Consider the following 19874-nt stretch of genomic DNA (forward strand, 5'->3'; position numbering starts at 1 on the left):
AGATATAATGTTACCTTCAGTAAAGTGTTCAAGGCTTTGTCTATGCACAAGGTTGTTGATAGAATCAGCTACTGTTGATTTCTTCCTAAATCTGCAGAAAAGCCATTTTGGTCATTCTGAACATGAAGCATCAACAACAGATAATGGTATATTTCAGCTGGCCACCCACACAGTCACTAACATACCCCTAGTGCTCACCAACCCTCTGTCATCTTACCACATATACAAACTTCAGCGTATTCCATACAGAATTTAGCCAACATGGTCCCCCTGGGACCTGTCATTTATCCTTCACGTGCAGGAATCTGTCTTGATGAAGGAACTGGATAAGAGGGCTTTTTCATTTATTTTTTAAGGTGTGGGTATGTGTGCATGTGTGTACAGGAGTGGGAGCACAGCTGACTCAAAGACAGCTAGCTATTGTACATCCACCACCAAGTGAGAAGAGTCTGCAGTGTCTGTAAATGATAAAATAACTTCCAGGCACTGCAGAACCAGGGCTACAGACAGGACAAAAATCTAATTGACAAGAAAAAACATCAGATATTGCAATGAACTGAAGTTTTCAAGGCTAGACTGCTGAAAACCCTAAGTTACATGGTCTGACCCCGTAACTGACCCGCCTTGTAGCAGAAGCTGCAATATATTACCTACTTGTGTCCCTTCCAACCTCAGTTTTCCTATGATTTCTATGAAATTACATGTCCTTTTTTAAACCTGTATGTCTTTCAAAACTTTCTAATGAAAGGACTCTTCACTGACTGAATTGCTCCACACTTACTTTTGACAGGTGGCTTGAGCTTCCTTCATTGTGTTTCCCGCATTCAGTATGTCCTGAGGATCAAACGTCATCATAGCCTGCATTTCCAATATGGTGGCATAAGTCAGCGCATGATACATACTATCTTTAGTTCTGCAAGAAAATGTAAGATGCAAAGAACAGCTGATTTGATTATATTATTACTTTTAAAAAACAAATACAAATCAAACTCCAGAGACTCATCAGTCTGACGGGAACTAGGTCTAAATAAACTAGAAATCAAACACAAAGCATATACAAAACAATCAAGAAATGCTAAGATATTGAGATTTGTACGTAAAATCATGTCTACAGCTCCAGTTTCAATAACTTTACTAAAACTTTGTTATGATAGCAAGGAAAACAATTAGCTCCTACCTGCAGCCATTGCCATCACCTTTCCTTTGGCAGAAGAAGAGTTTATATATTGCCCACATTTACAACATTTAGCCAGTACCCATGTGTGTTATAATCCTTTGCAAATGAAGCAAAACATCTCTATGCCTAGACGTCCCATAAAGACAACTTGGGAAATACATTGAAGGGAAAGCTCAGGTGAATTCCTGCCACAGAATCTCTCTGTAGACCTCGCTAATCCACTTCTGACAAATAGCACGACTTAGACAAACACTGCTTAAGAGCAACAACTGCTATTTCATTGTTTACGCTTTTAGAATGAATTGGACAGTTCTGTACAGTGGCATTGGTGAGGTCACACCTGGAGTACTGTGTCCAGTTCTGGGCTCCTCAGTACAAGAGGGACAGGGGACATGGACATAGTCGAGAGTCCAATGGAGGGCCCTGATGACAATGAAGGGACTGAAGTGTCTCTCCCACAAGGAAAAGCTGAGAGAGCTGGGACTGTTCTGCCTGAAGAAGAGAAGGCTCAGGAGGATTGTACAATGTATAAAAATATGTGAAGGGAGGGTGCAAGAGGACAGAGCCAGGCTCTCTTCTGTGGTGTCCAGTGACAGGACGGGATGCAATGTGCACAAACTGAAACACAGGAGGCTCCGCCTGAACATCAGGAAACACTTTTTTTTTTTTACTGTGAGGGTGACCAAACACTGGCATAGGTTGCCCAGAGAGCTTGTGGAGTTTCCATCCTTGGAGATATTTAAAAGTCATCTGGACACATTCCTGGGCAACCAGCTCTAGGTGTCCCTGCTTGAGCAGGTGACCTCCAGTGGCCTCTTCCAACCTCAACCACTCTGATTCAGTGGCTTTGTTTTAAGGGGAAAAGCCAAACTTTACAGACATTTCAATTCCTGTAATCTCTCCCATGTGATTTGTCCCTGATGTTTGGTTAGTGTTTTCCAGAGCCAAAAAATAACCTTGTCTACATCTAAAGTAACCCCCTCTCAGTGACATGATGCAATAAAATCACCAAGTGATGATACGATCCTGACTTTCTTTGTATAGATATTTTTTGAGATCAAGGGATTAAATAACACTTAGCACTGGCGCAGACAGTGTTACACGGCTGGCTACCTGGTGCTTCCCTTGCCAGCCTTCATAATGGGCTACTTTTCCCAACACACATGGCACAGAGCAAGCTGGCTGTACTGAAGAAATTTGCAGTAGAAAAAAATGAACATACTACAAAATGCCAGCCTGATGAAGTGTTCCTGTTAATTTGATTACTCATCAGCCTCAGTGGGCGCAAAGAAACACACTTCATCTCATATTTATTAAAACAAAACCCTTCCAAAGACTTAAATTCAAAGCAGATAGAAGGCACTAAAATAGTCCCCTTCCAAAATTTATAGAAATTTGCTTTCAAAATCAAAGCAGATAAATATTACATTCACTGCACTAAAAGGAAAATTTATACTTTTCACTTAAACATAGTGAAGAGGGATTTCTCTCTCCAGTAATTTGCTTCTGAGACCAAATGACTCCTGCTGTAATCAACGGTCTCATCTATTTTGCTTCTAATATTTGAAAAGAGATAATAATTAATGTTTATCATTAGTCAACTGGTATTTATCAACACTAAAATTTACTCTTTTCTTCCGGAGCTGGGAGGTGGGTAGAAATGCAACCAAATGTAGCAGTTTTTATGCTATTTATACCGACTGTACAATTAAAGTTGCCGGTTACATCCTGGCACATTGCCAGAAGTTTTAAGGCCTGGATTTTATACGGATGGATACAGAATGAAACTTGATCTTTTTTTTTCTTCTTCGATTCCTCAGCAGCGCTTTCCCCAGGACATTGTTGGAGTTAACAAGTCTTTATGACATAAATACAACTAATACTCTGATTAATGACTTATCTCAGTAGCTGGCATCACATGGCTGAATAAGAGGATTATAAGTAATATCTTTAGGCACTTATGGAGTTATGCCACATGCCTGTTCTCCAGCTATGCTGCAATCATTATCATCTTGTAGTACTGCCCTTTCTTGAGAGCTGATGGAGAACTTTTAATCCTGCTTGAAAACAAGGACCTAAGTGAGGATGGTGACAGCTCTCCCCTCCAGCTGACGTATGAAACCAGAAAGCCTAGCTTGCTTTTAACCTCACAATAACCACAGGGGCTAGTATTTTTTATGAAAAACACAGTGCCCCAAATTTTTTGTGGATTCTTTTACAGTAATCGAGCAGGCAGGTAATGTATCACTAGGTTACAGAAACCCCAAGCTCAAGTCCATGTGCTGATTTAGAAGTCCCTCTACAGAACAGCCAACACTTCACTCATCCAAGTGTACTCAAGAGTGAGAGAGGCCTAAATCAAAACCGCACCAGGAGAATGTGGTCACACGGGGCCTCAAGGCTTTCCTCATCTTTGATCAGAAGTTCCACCCAATGTCCAAGCAATCCGCTAGACCTACTGCATAGGCTTCCATACAAAGTCTCGGTTTTGATGAATTGACACTTTCCAATAAAAACCTGTTTCCTATGAAAACTCCTCACTAGCATTACATTTACAACTGGAAAAGACCATTCTAATCAATGATCAGCCTGGTTCCCTGCTTACCACAAGCTGCCAGAATGGTCTAAGCCAAAAAGCTGTGGTTCAACAAGAATACCCCTGAGCTTTTCTGACCCAAGTCATTCCCCGAAATTCGTAACCTAGTAAGTTCCTTCAGCTAGAAGGCGAAATCAACAATTAAGTCAGGTTTTGGCAGCAATGTATTTATTTACAAAGACTATAAAGCTTATGTTCTTCAAGATTCCAGGCACAAAAAGATTCAAAAACCTAGAAATATTGACCTTCTTCACATTCTTGACCTTTTAACAATAAATAGCTAACTTGAGCTTTCTGCAGAGCTGTACACCACCTTTATCCAACCACTGCCTAGAGCTTCACTCTACCTCCATGTGCTTTCCCCTTGCTCTTTCACCACTCTCAGTTTGACAATCATACCTTCTTTGTTAGATTAGTTCCCAGAGAAAGCTCCTCCACCCCACCGAACAACCTCATGTTTGCTTTTGTTCTACAAGGGCAAGAACATTTCACCACACCATGAAGACAGCCATTACAAAAGGCTTCCATTCCTTAGCAATCTTTTTAAGCATTCTAAAGATCAGAAAATACAAGATAACATTTAACATTGTAAATTGGTCTCATATTAAAAATTTCAGCGACAGTAAATAGGTACCACAGAAGTAAATTATTCCAATAAGAGTTTCACAAGTTATTAGTAACACACCTACCTGAGATACTCTTACATCAAAGGATTGAGCTTACCTCTCAAATAGGATCATTCTAGAACTCACATTCCACCAAACACCACCAAGTGCTTTTTGGAGACTATTTTCAGAATAAAGTCAACTGCCTGGAATGAATCGTTCTCACAATACTGCAAGCAGCAACACATGTGCTGCAGCTCATCCAATCATCCAGTTTACTCTGTGCCATGAATTTAACTTTATTATTTACCATTCTCACAAGTGATTTGACATCAGCAATCTATCAGGTGATTATGTCATGCTTTCCTTCATGATAATTATCAAAACATTAAATATTTGTCTTTGGGAAGGGAAGGGCACATCTCATCAGAATCAACTCTTTAATTTATGATTATCTGTTTGCAATGACATGAGGGCTAAGATCTAGTCAGCTTTTTATCAATTTACTGTATGTATCTCGGGGTTGAGGAAGATGATGAGATTTTTTTCCCCACTCCAGTGTCTAGACAGTTTCAGTGTTACTCATTGTCACAGTTAACAGGTAACACATTGAAAAATCATTGCTGTAATTGCTTTAAGTAATTTCTTAAGAGTTCTTAGACTTAGAGTGAATACTCCATATAAAAGATTAATTTAATCAAACTTACTGGAGAAGCCACAAAGTAACTGGAGCCCACTATTGTACAATGATTGTTAACAGTAATAAAGAAAACTGACTCTAAAACCTAAAAGGGAGCCGAGGAAACAAGAAAAGTTATGTAACATGAAGCGAAAACATGAGCTGATATTTTTTTATGAAATGAGATCTCTTCTTTATGATAGATTTTATTTTCTAAGAAGGAAGAAAGAGCTTTACCTCAACACAAGTCTAGACACCATCCTCAGTTATTTATTTTTAAGCTGCTAGGAAAAGTCTTCTGATTTTAACTCTCATACACTGCCAAATTTGCTCTCAGTTACACATGGTACAAATCAGTTGAAAAGACACTTATTGCAGAAGCCAAATGTGAGTAATTTACTGAATCTGCAATAATATAATACAGAGCAGAGTATGTCCTACAACATAAGTGGTAAAGCTGCAAAATCTATGATATTAAATTCTTTACAAGCATGTAAAAACTGAAAAGTATTTCTTTAAACAAAGAGAGTATGTTTATGGACTGTGAAAACCAATTTCAAATCTCAGCACGCTAAAAGGCAACAGTGAGGAACTGACGACTCCTAAAGAAAATACTCAGTATTACCACATGTGCCTACTCCACAGCTCTTGTCATTCCCTGAAGAGATGGAGTGTGTTCATAATGGGTATCATATGTGCGGAAATTTAGCATCCTGTTTCTGCATTACACTCTCAAAGATCATAAGTCTGTATTCCCTTTGCTGCCAAAGGCAACAGGAATAAGGCCCTCCTCATGGAGGGAGGCAGGCTAACATGAAAAATTAGTTTCAAAATGGTTTTGCAGAGTGGAATACAGTCAGGTACAAAACCAGAGTATCAGCTCATGAAATACGTTCTGCAGGGCCCAACAAAAGCCAAATGAAAGCCATATGCAGAAGAAGAAAAATGGATTAACAGGAAAAAAAAAATCCCAAGGCCTCACTAGCTTTCGCAGTGTTTTGGAAACCCCGTTCAATAAAGTATCTCTCTATTTTATGCTAAGCACTGAGTAAGCATTTTCAGATGGGCACAGGGGCTTTACTGTCAGAATTTAATGAAAATAAAGTTATTCTTCTTACAATTTTTATATGTTCTGATGATATATACACACAAAACAACACTGCTGCAACTAAAACATATAATATATAAAACATATAATATATCTGTGCCTACAATTTATCATTAAAGTCTTTCACAGAGTGCTTACATGGTTAAGCTACAGATTCTGGCATCAAAGGCAGAGGCTGATACCTCAGCAAAGCAGATATTCACTATAGTTACCCCTGAAGCATATCAAACACACACTACTGCACTACCTATTAATTTTACTTGTTTCATATTCCAGTAGCCTGGAAGAAGACATGATGTAATTTGCTGATGGCTCAAAAATAAATGAAGCAAACTGGAGGAAAAAAAAAAAAGTGAATTAACCACAGACTTCAACAAGCAAAGAGCACAGGTAACTTCAGCACAGAGTACGAAAAATCAGACATTGACAAGACACAACAATTTTTAAAAGCTATTTTATGACCTCACTGCCTACAGCTGGGCCGCTCATCACATGCTGGGCTATAATGTAATTAGGAAACAGAGTGCATGACCACAACACTGAATTGCAAAATAAGCTGTGAGAAAGTTTCTGCAAGTGGTTATTTAAAAAAAACAAAACTCGTACATAAAGTAATGTGTCCCCAACCTGGCAATTCATGGTCTGTTGCTTATTAGACACAAAACTATAAATCCTCAAATTCTCACAGTATGTCAAAAAACTTGAGAAAGGAGGGGGAAAAAAAAAAGTGACAAGATTTTTTTTTTAATTCTTTCAGGAGTAAGAATCTCACATACTGTACTACAGCTGAGGGGTTACTTCTTTGGACAACAATTCTGTAGTTACCTTTGATCGATCTTGTTATTTACTCACTCAAGTCTAAAGCACTTACCTCCTTCTGAACCAAAACCATGCAGTCTTATCAACTATTAACAGAGAAGTAGCTGTCTAGTCAAGTCTCCTGAGAAATGGTGAAGCAGAGGAAAATAAATAGAGGAAAATCAGTAAAAGTAATCAACTTACTTTGCTTGTAAAGAAGCCAAAGCATCTGAGAACTTGTTGTTAAGAAATAAATCCAGAGCTGCCATACACTCATGCAATGCTATGTTGAGGTCTGATGTAGGTGACCTGTCAGAAGAAGAGAGAATAAACTCAGCACATCTGTTCTCCTCTACCAGTGCATTACTGCTACATTTGAACTCCTCATCTTTTGTACTTTCTGAAAATAAGATAAACTACACGTGCTATAAATAAGAGCCTGAACATGCAGAAGTTACCATGGGGGAGTGTGGCAATTTGATGAGCTCAAGTATCGGGAACACAAAAGCAACCATGCACATCTCACTGTGCGTAAGGCTGACAGAGAATCCAGGCTGGTGACATTGTGACCATCCTGTCACTTTAAGGATGAGACATTGCCAAGCTGCATCAGATTATTTTATCGACTGCTGCTGGAACATATGCTCTAGTTCAGCTCACGTCCAGCGTGGTTCCTGAACACTGCAGAGTTGCAGGTGGGTTAAAATTTCACATGGTGCATGCTCCTGGGAGCTTCACTGTCCTTAAGAAGTGCTACTGCCCTCAAACCAAAAACTGCTGCTGCATCTCAAAGTCAGAGGATTATCTCAGTGGCTTATTCCAGCTCTATTTTTCTTCTTTACAACACTCAGATGTCAGCCTGACCTCTCACAAGGGTTCTCAGCTGGTTTTTGGGTTACCGGCAACAGAATAATACAGACCAGCTGAGTAAGTTTGGCCCAAGTTCACCACCACCAGAACTGCTGGACAAAAAAAAAAAAAAAAAAAAAAAAAAGAAAGTCCACAGAAGAAACAAGAAGGCCTTGCACTAACAAAGTTAAGGTAACCTGACCAATGTTAGGACAGTTGAAACATCTGCATCTGTTGATCAAAGAGCTATACTGCAGTAATATGTTGCATACAAGTCTGTACAAAAAAGCTCCCCCAACAAAATACAAACAAATCCTCATCATGTTCTTGACTCTGAACAGCTCTAACTGATGTGAACTGTCTTGTGACTTTAAAACTATGTTACCTTCTTAAAAAACGGCACAACACACAGTCTGCTGAGAGGAAAAACAGAAAGCAAAGTCCTGGTATCACCTTAAGGAAAACACAGGGGAGCACAGAACAAACAGATAGCATCAGTAATAACCACTGACTGCAGCAGCGGTTTGGTTTTGTTTTCAAGAATACTGACTTCAAAGAAAAAAAGAGCACAATTATATATATAAAAACCAGGACTATCAATTTGAGAGAAACACTGTATGACACTGTTCACAGTGGCTGTTCTCTTCACAGTTCAGATACACTGCAAATCATTCTGCACCCAAGAGGCTCTCCAGGAGCTTTGCAAACATTGATTAACCAAGTCTTGGCATCTGTCTCACACAATATGCAATATCATGTCTGCCCAACTTTCTGAGCCTTACTTACATTTAAACAGTAACTAGCAAAGTTTTAATTATTACAGTATTACAATTCCTACCTGCCTTTTTTAAACCTGTGTCCCTGAAACAAACAGCATATTTAACACTACATAAAACATATTCTCATCTCTTTTAAAATACTTAGACAAGTAACATTTTACCTGGGCTTTTTGTTTGTTTGTTTATCCTGTCACGCAGGAGAATTATCTCATTCAATACAAATAAACCTTTTCAAAATATTCCTTTGAAACAGAAAGATGACTAAGAAAAAACCACTGTTGAAGCTCAAAGCACAACCTTTTCTGGAATAAGAATTATTAACACAGTGCCACCCCCAGCAGCAGCAAAAATACAAGTTGCACACTTCCCTCCTGCTCCAAGGAAACCTGGCATTTGACACAGTTCCCAGGTAAAGTGCTTAAGACCCGAACACAATACACACCTTACATAACAGCTACAAATAATCATTTGTTGTTGTTAGAAATACGGAAGAAATAGTTTAAACTAGAGAGGGGTAAGCATTTTAGCAAACTGATTAGTCATGCTTCAGTGGGCTGCAGATTCTCTCCTGCTTTCAACAGCAAGATCAGAGCTGCCTCTAAGCCAAATGGAAAAAGCTGTGCGCCGCCACTTACCTTTCAGCTAGATCTCTCGTGTTTTCTGACATAGTCATTTGCATGCCCACTCAGCATTCAGACAACAACATCTAGCAGCAGCACTCAGTGCCACTTCACCAGCTCTGAGTGACAGTCACGCTGCGAGCGTGGGGTAGGGCAGCATCCGAGCATCTGCCTGCCTGCGATACTGTACCCTCTGATTGGTCATTATGGATGATACGACGAGAGTTACAAGCATCGCTAGTTCACTTACAACACACTACAAACGAGCGATTTGGAAGCCGGCCTATGATACACGACATCCATATATCACTGGATACTTACTACTAATGTAGAAGGTGGTGGCAGCTGCCAGCGTATCTTTGATCTACAGACCTGTCTGAAATTAGTGGCAGCATCAGCTGTCTTTCATTTGGTACAAACTAGGCAGGAGTCAAATATCCCTGTAATTACAGGTCTGAAACAACAAAAATTACTGCATGTGGCGGTGGCCCACACACCAGAAACCTATGAACCAGAACAGAGAGTCACGTGAGGCCAGCAGACATGCAGAATTGAGACATTAATTGCTGCGAATGTGAGAAACAGACAGGCAAGAGAGACAGGAAAGTGCTTCTCCCCAGCAAGGGTTTTTCACAAAACAGGCTTCAATCCACCAGCAAACCCACTGCTTGTTGTTGGTTCCTATAGCTTTGAGAGGCAGTGAGTCTTGACATGTTCTTTGTAAAAAATATCTCTTCAGCATCGCACGAAAGAGGGCAGGTTAGCATAAACATTTTAATCAGTGGAGTGAGCTCATTTGGCCAATTTTGCTCAAAATAAAATAGTGTATGGTCCCAAACTGCTTTGCTGGCACATCAGCAATACTGGCCCTGTACATAAGAAGGGCAGCCACAAGCAGCAAAAGCAGTCACCTCTCTCATTATGACAGCTGTAGAAGTTGATCAGCTATGATCTACTTAGATAAGCCAGTTTCTCCAGGAGCATCTAATGTTAAAAATTATATGTGTTTTTCCTCCGATCCATGATCCTATTTGTTAGATTACACAAAGCAATACTGAAGACGTCAACTGCCAAAGGAAGACCCAAAAATTATAAACAAGCAAAGGATAATTTCAGTAAGATACTCCGAAGGCATTAACATACCTGATTAAACCTCTAGCTGTTTTTATGACATCCTGCACAGGAAAAGCCTGTGCTGCATTTGGTATAAAAATTACTGTAATCAATCCACAGGCTGCCCCGTTAATGACTCCATTACATGTTCGTAACAGCACTATGTACCTGGGCCACAGCAGGAAATAAAAGATTACCAGGGTTATTTTTTCCCCAGATGGGAATAACTACTGCTTACAACTTAAAATTAACCGGAGTGCTTCCATGGCAGGATCATGAGCTACTCTTTCTGAAAAGATTATCCATCATTTTCACTAGCTGTTTATACAATTTCTACTTTATACTGTATTTCTCCAGACAGTCTTCAAAATTCTGTATGGTGAAAGCTTTGGCTGTTTCTGCCAAGTTCTTCAAGACTTGAGCTGGCAGGTTTTTATTTGAATATTACTTCTCTGGTAACAATTACAAGCTCAGACAAACTTCAGCATGCAACCTCTCTTCTCTCACATACATCAATTTTTTTCTTTTAGCTAAAGAAAACAAATATACAAAATTAAGATCTGAAATATTTACAAATTTAGACCATTTCCCCTTGGTTTTAGAAGCTGTTTTCCTTTTTTGCTTTTTGGTGGCAGGTGTTGCAACAGCAGTCATATGGTTCTCATTGTGATTTTATTATTTATGAAATCACTGTTCTTTGCCCCAACGACCATGATGGCGAGTGCTTCACAAATCATAATTACAGTATATTCTCTGACTTAAGGCAAGACCTGATCTCCTTACTCCACTGCAACCCCATTATCTCCAATCGGAAGCTCAATTACTCAGGACATCCTAAGCAACGCCCTTTTCCCTTAAACATCGAATCCTTTTTACGCCAACAGCAATATCAAACAAAACAAACAAGCAGAACTAAGCAAAATTAAATTTCTGAATATTCATGAAAAGTAAAGCAATCTCAAAAGTAAAGAATCATGATGTTTTCCGTGGTCAAAAGCAGGGGGGGAGTTACCATATTTCTGCATAAATTTTAGTTCACGGTGTGCATAATATTAACTGGTTTCTTACTATAAGCTTGCAGCACATATGCGTTACGACTTGTCATTGGGTTTTATGGATTTCAACAATAAAAAGGACCTTGAACCTTGAATTCTGCAAAATGCTGAACTACTGACTCGATTTGCCTGAGCAATTATCAGAACTTTGCAAAAAAGGTAACTGAAGTTTGTGCCGTTATAGTAACGCTTTCAATAGCGATTCAAGAACTCCTTCAGTATTGTCAAACACCGAAAGCACATTAAATCAGTCATATCCTGAAATATGGATGCATTTCTCTGCCAAATCTACATCATCTGCCTAAGTCAGTTGAGGTAGTGTGCATGGGTAACTTAATTTGGAGGAAGTTAATAAAATACAAAGAGTCAAACACAGCTGAGCTGAACCAGTACTTGATGAGAAGCCACCAGAGAGAAGACCAAATGCTGGTGACTCAGTAGATGACTGACTCTTCCCTCCATTATCAGGAGATTCTCAGAGCAGGAAGAAGTGGAAGCACATCATGTTTTCCCAAATACAATCTAGTCCCAAACACATAAAGCAAGTGAGATGCAAGATCAAAGAAGAGCATCAAATGGAAAGATTATATTCCCATTCCATAGAATTTTCACAGCAAAACCTCAGTAATCATACTAGTGACCTTCTATCTCAGGGCCTTGAACAGCACCAGCGCAATTTGGCTCAGTAATGACGGACACTGCTTTCATCTTATGCAGAAACATCAACAAAGCTACCCTAGTGAATACAAACCTGGGCTCTGGCTTGATCACTGCAACAGCTCTACCTACGACTTACTACATCAAAGGCAAGGAGAACACAGCCATTCACCCGAAGGTTTACAAATTCAGCTTAAAAGTTTCCTGTTAAGTAATACTGAAGCATTTGGGTTTGATTTTATTTTATATTTAACAATTTGGACAATATGTTGTTTTGGCCTCCTTTGCTCCCTTTATATCAAGGGCTCTCTGTGTAACACACAGTTTCAATTTTTGCACAATAACGCTAATCTTACGCTATTAAAAGGCAGCACAAACACTCATAGCACTGGTAGAAAAGACTGGGTTGCACCAAGACACATTTTTGCAGCTCTTCTAAGCTAGCTGCATCAATAGTGAACGTACTTGGCAGCTCACCTTACTATGATGATGGTGAAGAGCTCACTGTGTACACAGAAACAATCAGCATTACATTCTGTGTTTACAAAGAGATTTAGAGAGGGTTGCTTCTAGCCACACAGTCAGAAAAAAAGTAATAAATTCTTTAACAAGCTCTTTACAGAGTATGAAATGGAACTAAAAAGAGATTAGTCTCACACGCTCAAAGTGGCTTCATTTTTTCCAAAGAGTAGTAAAATCATATTGCTCCCTACAAACACTGCGCCACTCAGGCTACCAAAGCTTCATCAGCACTAACTCTTCAAACCACTCACATTTCAAAAGGTCCGCATTTCAGTTCTTAACAAAAAAACACCTCCAACATATGAACACAACCTGGCTTGCTGATACTTAGACTACCATGCATGGTAGGTACTGTCATTGACACCTGGGTGTCCTTCTCATTGCATGTTTTCAAAAATATCAAAACCGAACATAGAAATTCTTGCCGTGACATCACTTTCTGTTCTCATAATGCTGGATAATCACAGAGATGTTACGAGATGCTACCAGGATACACCTGGCGTCAGTTTCTTTAGCCTTTTCAAGTTTGTCAGGTCATTCCTACATCAGTGACTGCTACTTTTTTAAACAGACAACTGCTTTGAGCTGTTCCGAGCCTAAAACTGAAAAAATATCTACATTCAAAGAAAACAAAAATTGCATCACTTGGGAAGAATTATTTTCCTCTTTTGCAAACATTTCCAAAACCACATGGAATCAGAAATAATCTCAGCTGAAAAGCCGTCTCATTACCATGAAAAGAACCAGTAAGCAGTTCTCACAATAATTTGCTACTATTCAGTTTTCAGACAATACAGGAATTTCTTCATAATTCAAAAGCAAATAAGTTAATGCAAGAAAACGAGTTCTACTGTATCCTTTCCTGTTCTATGTGCCAAGTCAGTACTATCTCAGCATTTATCTTTTTGTGTTCTTGAACATGTTTCTGGCCAGTGACTAAGACTTCTTGGTGCTGCAGAAACGCCATTATTTCCAAAAACAAAGCAACTGAAAGGTTTCAATAGCCATGTTCTCCAAATATTCTATATAGACACACAACAGTGATGCAATTCTGGAATTCAGGAGATCTTAGTATTTCGAGTTGTACATGGAGTATGACACAGTTTATTTTTGAGGTTAACTCAGCTCTGAAACCACCAAAGGTCTTTTGTTAAAAATACCCAAGCTTTCAGCCCTTCTGTTTTGGCAAAAGCTCACAAAAAGCGTTATGGCGAAGCAGACAAGTGAGCAGAACAAAGTCCAGGGAATCGGTAGACTTGTGTTCTGCTCTTGGCTCCACCTCTGTTTAACTTGCACCAAGCAGGATCCAGGTTGCCTTACGTTCACAGTTCTCATCCTGTATATGAATGGGCAAACAACGCAATAAATTCATTAAGATAGGTTTGTTCACACAAATAAAAAGTACTGGTGTCATTTTTGCAGTTCCCTTTCCGTGTTGTACTGCTGTGACAGCTCCCAGAGGGCTAAGTGCACCATGGTGGGTGATTATTGTAAGTTAGTAGAACTACCTGCATCAAAGAGAATGAAAAAAGAATAAAACTGTATATACAACATAGTCTGGCAAATTATGAGTTATCAACCCAAGCGTCCTGGAACTGCAATAACCTATTAGACTGTAGACAGAAAAATCAGCTCACACAAAGTCAAAATTAAAAGAAAACAAATAAATCCACCATTAAAGAAAGTTACAGGAACGCTGCAATTAAGAGTAAATTTTCATCATAAATCAGTCTGTATTGATGCTTAACAAGTTTTAACAGTTCTTATTCTGCAATTCAAATGCTCTACAATCTTTGTCACTTTGAAGGACAGATGTGATTCATATCATGCCTTTTTGGTTTTTAAGAGTCCTAAGGTCCTTAGACAACCTTGCAATACTCATTTGCTCTTTTCTCAAAATCCTTTAACTTCTCACCATTTTACTGCCTCTGGTCAACCTACACTTCTGACATACTTACTCTTGATTTTTAAAGGTTTTGGCCCAAAAAGCATTTTCCTGCAGTACTTAATCTGAGCTTAAATGTTTCTTGGCTTGGTATTTGTTGGGGTTTTTTTTTGTTTGGGGTTAAATCTAATTTTTTTATTATTTATTTATTTATTTTCAAAATAAATCACTCTCTAATATGTTTTATTGCCACTTTGAAAAAAAAAAAATCCATGCTTTCGTTTAAATTCCATTGCTGAACAGTACTTTAGGTTCTCATTAAAAAAAAAAAAAAAAAGAATGATACAAAATACTTTAACAAATAGAGGATTGTTGCTTTGCCTTTAATCATTGCTTTACATGAAATTTCAGACTATGTTTCCCTGCGAGCTTCCAACAAACTGACTTCATACTTCAGAAGTCATCTGCAAAGACTACTTCACGGTACCTTGGGCACTAACAATGACACTTTCTCTTCAATTAAATAAAAATTCAAGCACAGCACTCCAATATGCCTTTATAACTCTCTTGAACCTGCCTATTGAATCAATACTCAAGAACAGAAAAGAAGTACTAGTAGCAAGTTTTCTTGGCACTCAGTATTTCTAAAGCCATTTTGAAGAGTTATTCTTAGGCACAATGGCTTCAAGAATCAGACACTTACTATTCTCTCCACTTCAGCATGCAAAAACAACTAAGCAAGCTACATGAGAATTAAAAAAAAATAAAAAAATAAAAAGGAAGGCTGATCATGAACTAAGAATCAGAAGTCTGGAATCTTTCTGGCATTTTTTTTCCCTGTCTGACAGGGAACATGGACTGGTCAAAATTAAAAATTTGGATGTAGATATAGTGAGAAGATTTCATCAGTTCAGGATGAAAATTTTAGTTACAGCCAAAGAGAAAGAAAGATAACATTACAAGCAAGTTCAGTATTGCATTCTATTTTATTTGCACTTGAGATTCAATCCATTAAGTCAAGTATCTCTCAATGACCATCCTAACCATTCTCTTCTGATGTTTTGGGTTTTTTTTCCACAAAAGATGAAAGTGGTATTATCAAAGTGAAGACAAAAGCTGAAAGTGTGCAAAAATAGGAGGTCATTTTCCATCACCTCTACTAAAAAATATATGGCATTCAGGTTTTCGTTCTAATCAGTCCACTAGATCATCGTGTCCTCCAACTATGCCCTAGTAATCTCAATGTATTCCCAAAATATATCTGAAATCTAAGAAACAACAAGCTCAGTCCTGCAAAAACATTGTCTAGGAGCTTCATCGGGGTTTAAAAGAAACATTTTAAGTAAAATGTGAACTACAATAAGGAATTAATAACATTTTTTTCCAGAAATTAGCAAAAACTCTGATATGCATGTTTTCAACATTTTCTGATAACAGCAACCAAAACATCTGAAGCACTTTCCATCCCCATGCAACACCGGAATGTGACAGCTGGTTCCAGCAGATGGAGCTGCAGAAAGGCGATGAGGACCCAGCACCAACTTTTCCAGCAGCTTCAGTAACGCAGCCTGACTTTTGGGACAACCTGCCCAATCTAGCAAAATGCAGTAAACTCCTTCCTGCTTCTGAACGTTTTTGTAAACATCTGTCTGTACGTTCAAAACTTTCTGAACTGCAATGCAGTCACAATTGCAATCTGTCAGCCCTTGCCGCTACTATTGTCAATGCAAACACAAGACCTGCAAGTCGTTTAATGACATACTTTGAAATCATTATCACTAACGTATGGCCCACCTTCCCATCCTAGAGAGTAAAAAATAAATAAATACATTGGTCCATTAAAAAGTTATTGAGAGAGAACATGGCAACAAAATTGTATAAGGCTATAACAAATACTAATGCAAATCTCATTGTGGATGATTAGTAGGGCTAATCGACTCCGTATTTTTTTAATTCTATAGGACTTTGCTGCTTTAAGTGCCACTAGACCACCTACCCCCACTCTCTATAATAACTCTAACTTGAATAAGATGCCACCAAAAAATGAGATCTACTGTGTAGTTTATACAATCTAAAATTCAGGAAACATCTTCTGTTATAGTTTCTGCAGGTGAATTGAAGTCTTGGGCTAATGTTTGCTGTTTTCAACTTCAAGACAGAGGGAAAGCACGCAGGCAGAAACAGAGCAAAACACTGCTTCCCACCCCTCAGGAAGAGCCACAAGCAGACCCTCTGCCACTCTTCTAAGCGGAGAAATGGTTTGCTGACCTCTCAAACAACTGCACTCTTAGAAAGTTTCTACTTTCTCGGTTATAAAGAAGATTATTTCAAAAGTCTTATGTCAACTTGGGCATCGACAAACAGGCCTTTAAGGTAGCCACGTCTAAAATTTAACATGCTGCCATCACTGGGGAAAAATGTTATTTGCACACTGATTCAGCTCTTGAAGAAACAACTCCCTTACACGCACACAATGGAAGTTTATGTACTTTAGGGGCAGCGGGAGTGCACACGTGGAAAGGAGAAAGGAAAGTTATCCACCTGCAGCTCGTCCATGATCGCCAGCAAGGAGGCTTGGAGTTACAGAGCCGTTAAAGCCAGGGGTTCACCGCCGAGATGTGCTGCAAGCTGCGCAAGCAGGAGCTCCAGGAGAAGGACTTGGCCTTCCACAGAGCTCAGAGACACGACGCCACTCTTAAAGAACACTTTGAAGACCAAAGTTAATTTGCACATAGCACAGGACTGCAGCACAGATAGGTAATTAGTTTAAGCTAATGCTGTTGTCTAAGAGAAAAAGGAAAGGCCCCAAAAGTGCACAAAACCAGTTTCTGCCCCTTCAGCCACTGCGTTGAGGTCGGTAAGCGGAGGCGGGGAGGGACAGAGCCGTTCGCCCCAAGTTGTGTGCAGACTGGTGGCAAAACCGGATGGAAGGGCGGCTCGGTCCCAGCTGGGTGCACCTGTCCGGCCGGTTGCCTGCGGGCGACCGGCCCCAACCCACCGCGAGAAGACGAAGCTGCAAAAGCACCGACCGGTACCCAACTCCACTGACAGGCTTCAGACCAAGGAGGGCTGCTTATCCGGGAAACGAGCTGCCCTCGCCCCCAGCCTCCTCCGGGCCACCAGCCCCTACTCCGACCGGACCCTCGGCTTCGGCCGGGTCTTCCCGCTGCCTCCTCTTCCCACCCGGGACAGAGCCGTTGCCAAAGCCCCAGGGGAGACGGCACCGCTCCCAAGGGAAGCCCCAGCCGCCCCACCGGAGGCTCCTGCGGCAGGAGAGACCCCGCTGCCCCTCACGGCCTGGGGGAACGGCCGCGGCCCCCCCGCCCCGCCTCAGCCCCATACCGAGCGTCGCTGCTGTGGGCCGCGCGGGAATCCATGGAGGCGTCGCGGAGGGCGTCCAGAAGCAGCGGGAAGGGAGGCCGGAGCCGAGGGCCGGCGGTGCTGCTGTTCCCTGGCGCGGCCGGCAGCCGCAGCCACCTCGCATGGTGTGAAACGGCGGCAGCGCCGAGCCTCGGCGCATGTTCGGGCAGGGCCGGGCCCGGGCGGAGGGGCCGCCCCCACAGGTGAGCGGCTGCGGCAGCGCCCGCCCCCTTCGGCGGCCCCGGCCGCCTCGCGGGGGTCCCGGGGGTCGTGAGGGCCGGGCTGGCGGGCAGCGGCGGGACGTTTCGCCCTGTACGGGTGCAGGGGTTGGGGCCCTCGCTGTGGGGTCGCCGGTTAAACTGAAGGGGAGGGAGGCCTGCGGCGAGCCCGGGCGCGTCCCAGAGCAGCTGAGAGGAAAGCATGCGGCGTTACTAGAGTCTGGAATTAGAGTCATTAACTCCTCCTGAGAAAAAACAGGAGGGAAATATAATTAATATTCCAAGTTTTAAATTAGACTGCGCTCTGTACTAGCTCCTTCCAATAAAGTGTTTGCCTGGGTGGACCCCTCTGCCCTGAAACACAAGGGTCACTTACTGGACAGAAGAAATAATACCCAACAGTGCTTACACTTCAAATTTATCGGTTTATGAACAAATTATTTAAAATAATGTACAGTACAGAGTCAAAAAAAGCTAAACCAATTGAAATTGGTAACAGAGCTAAACCACTTGAAATTGCTAACAGATAAGCAATACTGAAAAAAATGTTTTAAATTTGGCCATTTGCATTTATATTACAATCCTATTAATCATGCAGCTTCAGCATTACAGGGAGAACCACTCTGAAGAGATTAACGACAGAAAAGAGTTTGTGGAAGGAAATGAACAGGGGAAAGAAGGCAAAGGTACACACCGCAGAGGGAGTGGCAGGACAAACAGGACTTGGTTGACATAAAGAAACAATGGGCACATTAATGAGAACACTGGGTGTATCAGGTTAAAAAAAGAAAGAATTTATTAGCTGAACACCGACAATATGGTTCGTGATGTGTAGCAGGAGAGGTAGGCAGCAGGCCCGCCCCACTCCAGGGCCCAGGGTACAGGTGTTCGGAGAGAGAAGCTAAGGCAACTGGAGGGAGCGCATTGGATCAATTCGAGCCTGATTCTTTATTCTGACACCCGGCAAAAATTCATTACTGTCTTAGCTAAAGCAAACATTTTAGACTAATGAGGGATGTTGTAAGGAGTGGTGACAAGCACCTTCACAGAGCTATTCTGGTAAAAATGCAAACCCATATTTTTCAGCATAAAATACTTGTGACATACCTTTAGTTTCTTGAATTGTGAAGGTCACACATTCCAGCTCACAGCTTTCATAATGAAGAGAGACTTCCCATGTAGTTCTACTCTTTGGATATAACCCATTTTTCAATAGCCAGTCACTTTTAACCTAAAGAACATTTTTCTTAATAATGACCTCTGAATATGCTCTAAATAGCTTTTTAGAACTTTTAGGAATTCCATGTTTAGGTACAAAGTTGGAAAAGCTAAAACAGAAGGACAAATTTGCATCATTAGCTTCACTGCAGTTTGAATTAGTTATTCTCCTCAGCATATTGCTGTATGTTCATGAACAGAACAGTTGTGCTTTTAGTATCTGACACTAAAATAAATTAAATATTATAAGATAAATTGATCGCATATTCAGCAAAATTAGAGAATTTAAATCTATGACTAACATTCAACTAGTACTTTTACATACAGTTTTCAGGATTCCGGGTCACTAGTTTGAACCTCAATCAAGTTATTTATTTGGTAGAGGTTATTACTGGATGTGAGCCCAAAATGGGATTCATACTCCAGACTCCTCAGAACTCAAAGACCCTACTGTATATTACAGAAGAGCATTTTAAAATAAGCAGGTATTAATAGAGCTTCAGATGTGGGGTTTTTTAAATTTTACCTAAAAATCCACTGAGACTTTCAAAATTAGTTTTTGCTGTATAAATGACCACACCTGTTCACGTAACATCTCAAAAGAAATGGCATTCTGTGGAAAACAATCCTGAAGA

General features: G+C 40.4%; 1 protein-coding gene across 1 annotated transcript in view; it reads right to left on the reverse strand.

Annotated features, from left to right (window-relative positions):
• Positions 1-9270, reverse strand: part of TTC39A (tetratricopeptide repeat domain 39A) — a 37933-nt gene extending 28663 nt beyond the window's left edge. The window contains exons 1-4 of the mRNA XM_010117078.2: positions 9227-9270; positions 7168-7272; positions 782-913; positions 15-91 (exon numbers count right to left, since the gene is read on the reverse strand). Coding sequence (XP_010115380.2) covers positions 15-91; positions 782-913; positions 7168-7272; positions 9227-9270 — 358 coding nt within the window. The remainder of the gene's footprint in view (positions 1-14; positions 92-781; positions 914-7167; positions 7273-9226) is intronic.
• Between the last annotated feature and the right edge of the window lie 10604 nt (positions 9271-19874).

This window comes from Chlamydotis macqueenii, chromosome 8, assembly GCF_036417535.1.
Source record: "Chlamydotis macqueenii isolate bChlMac1 chromosome 8, bChlMac1.mat, whole genome shotgun sequence".
NCBI classification, from domain to species: Eukaryota; Metazoa; Chordata; class Aves; order Otidiformes; family Otididae; genus Chlamydotis; species Chlamydotis macqueenii.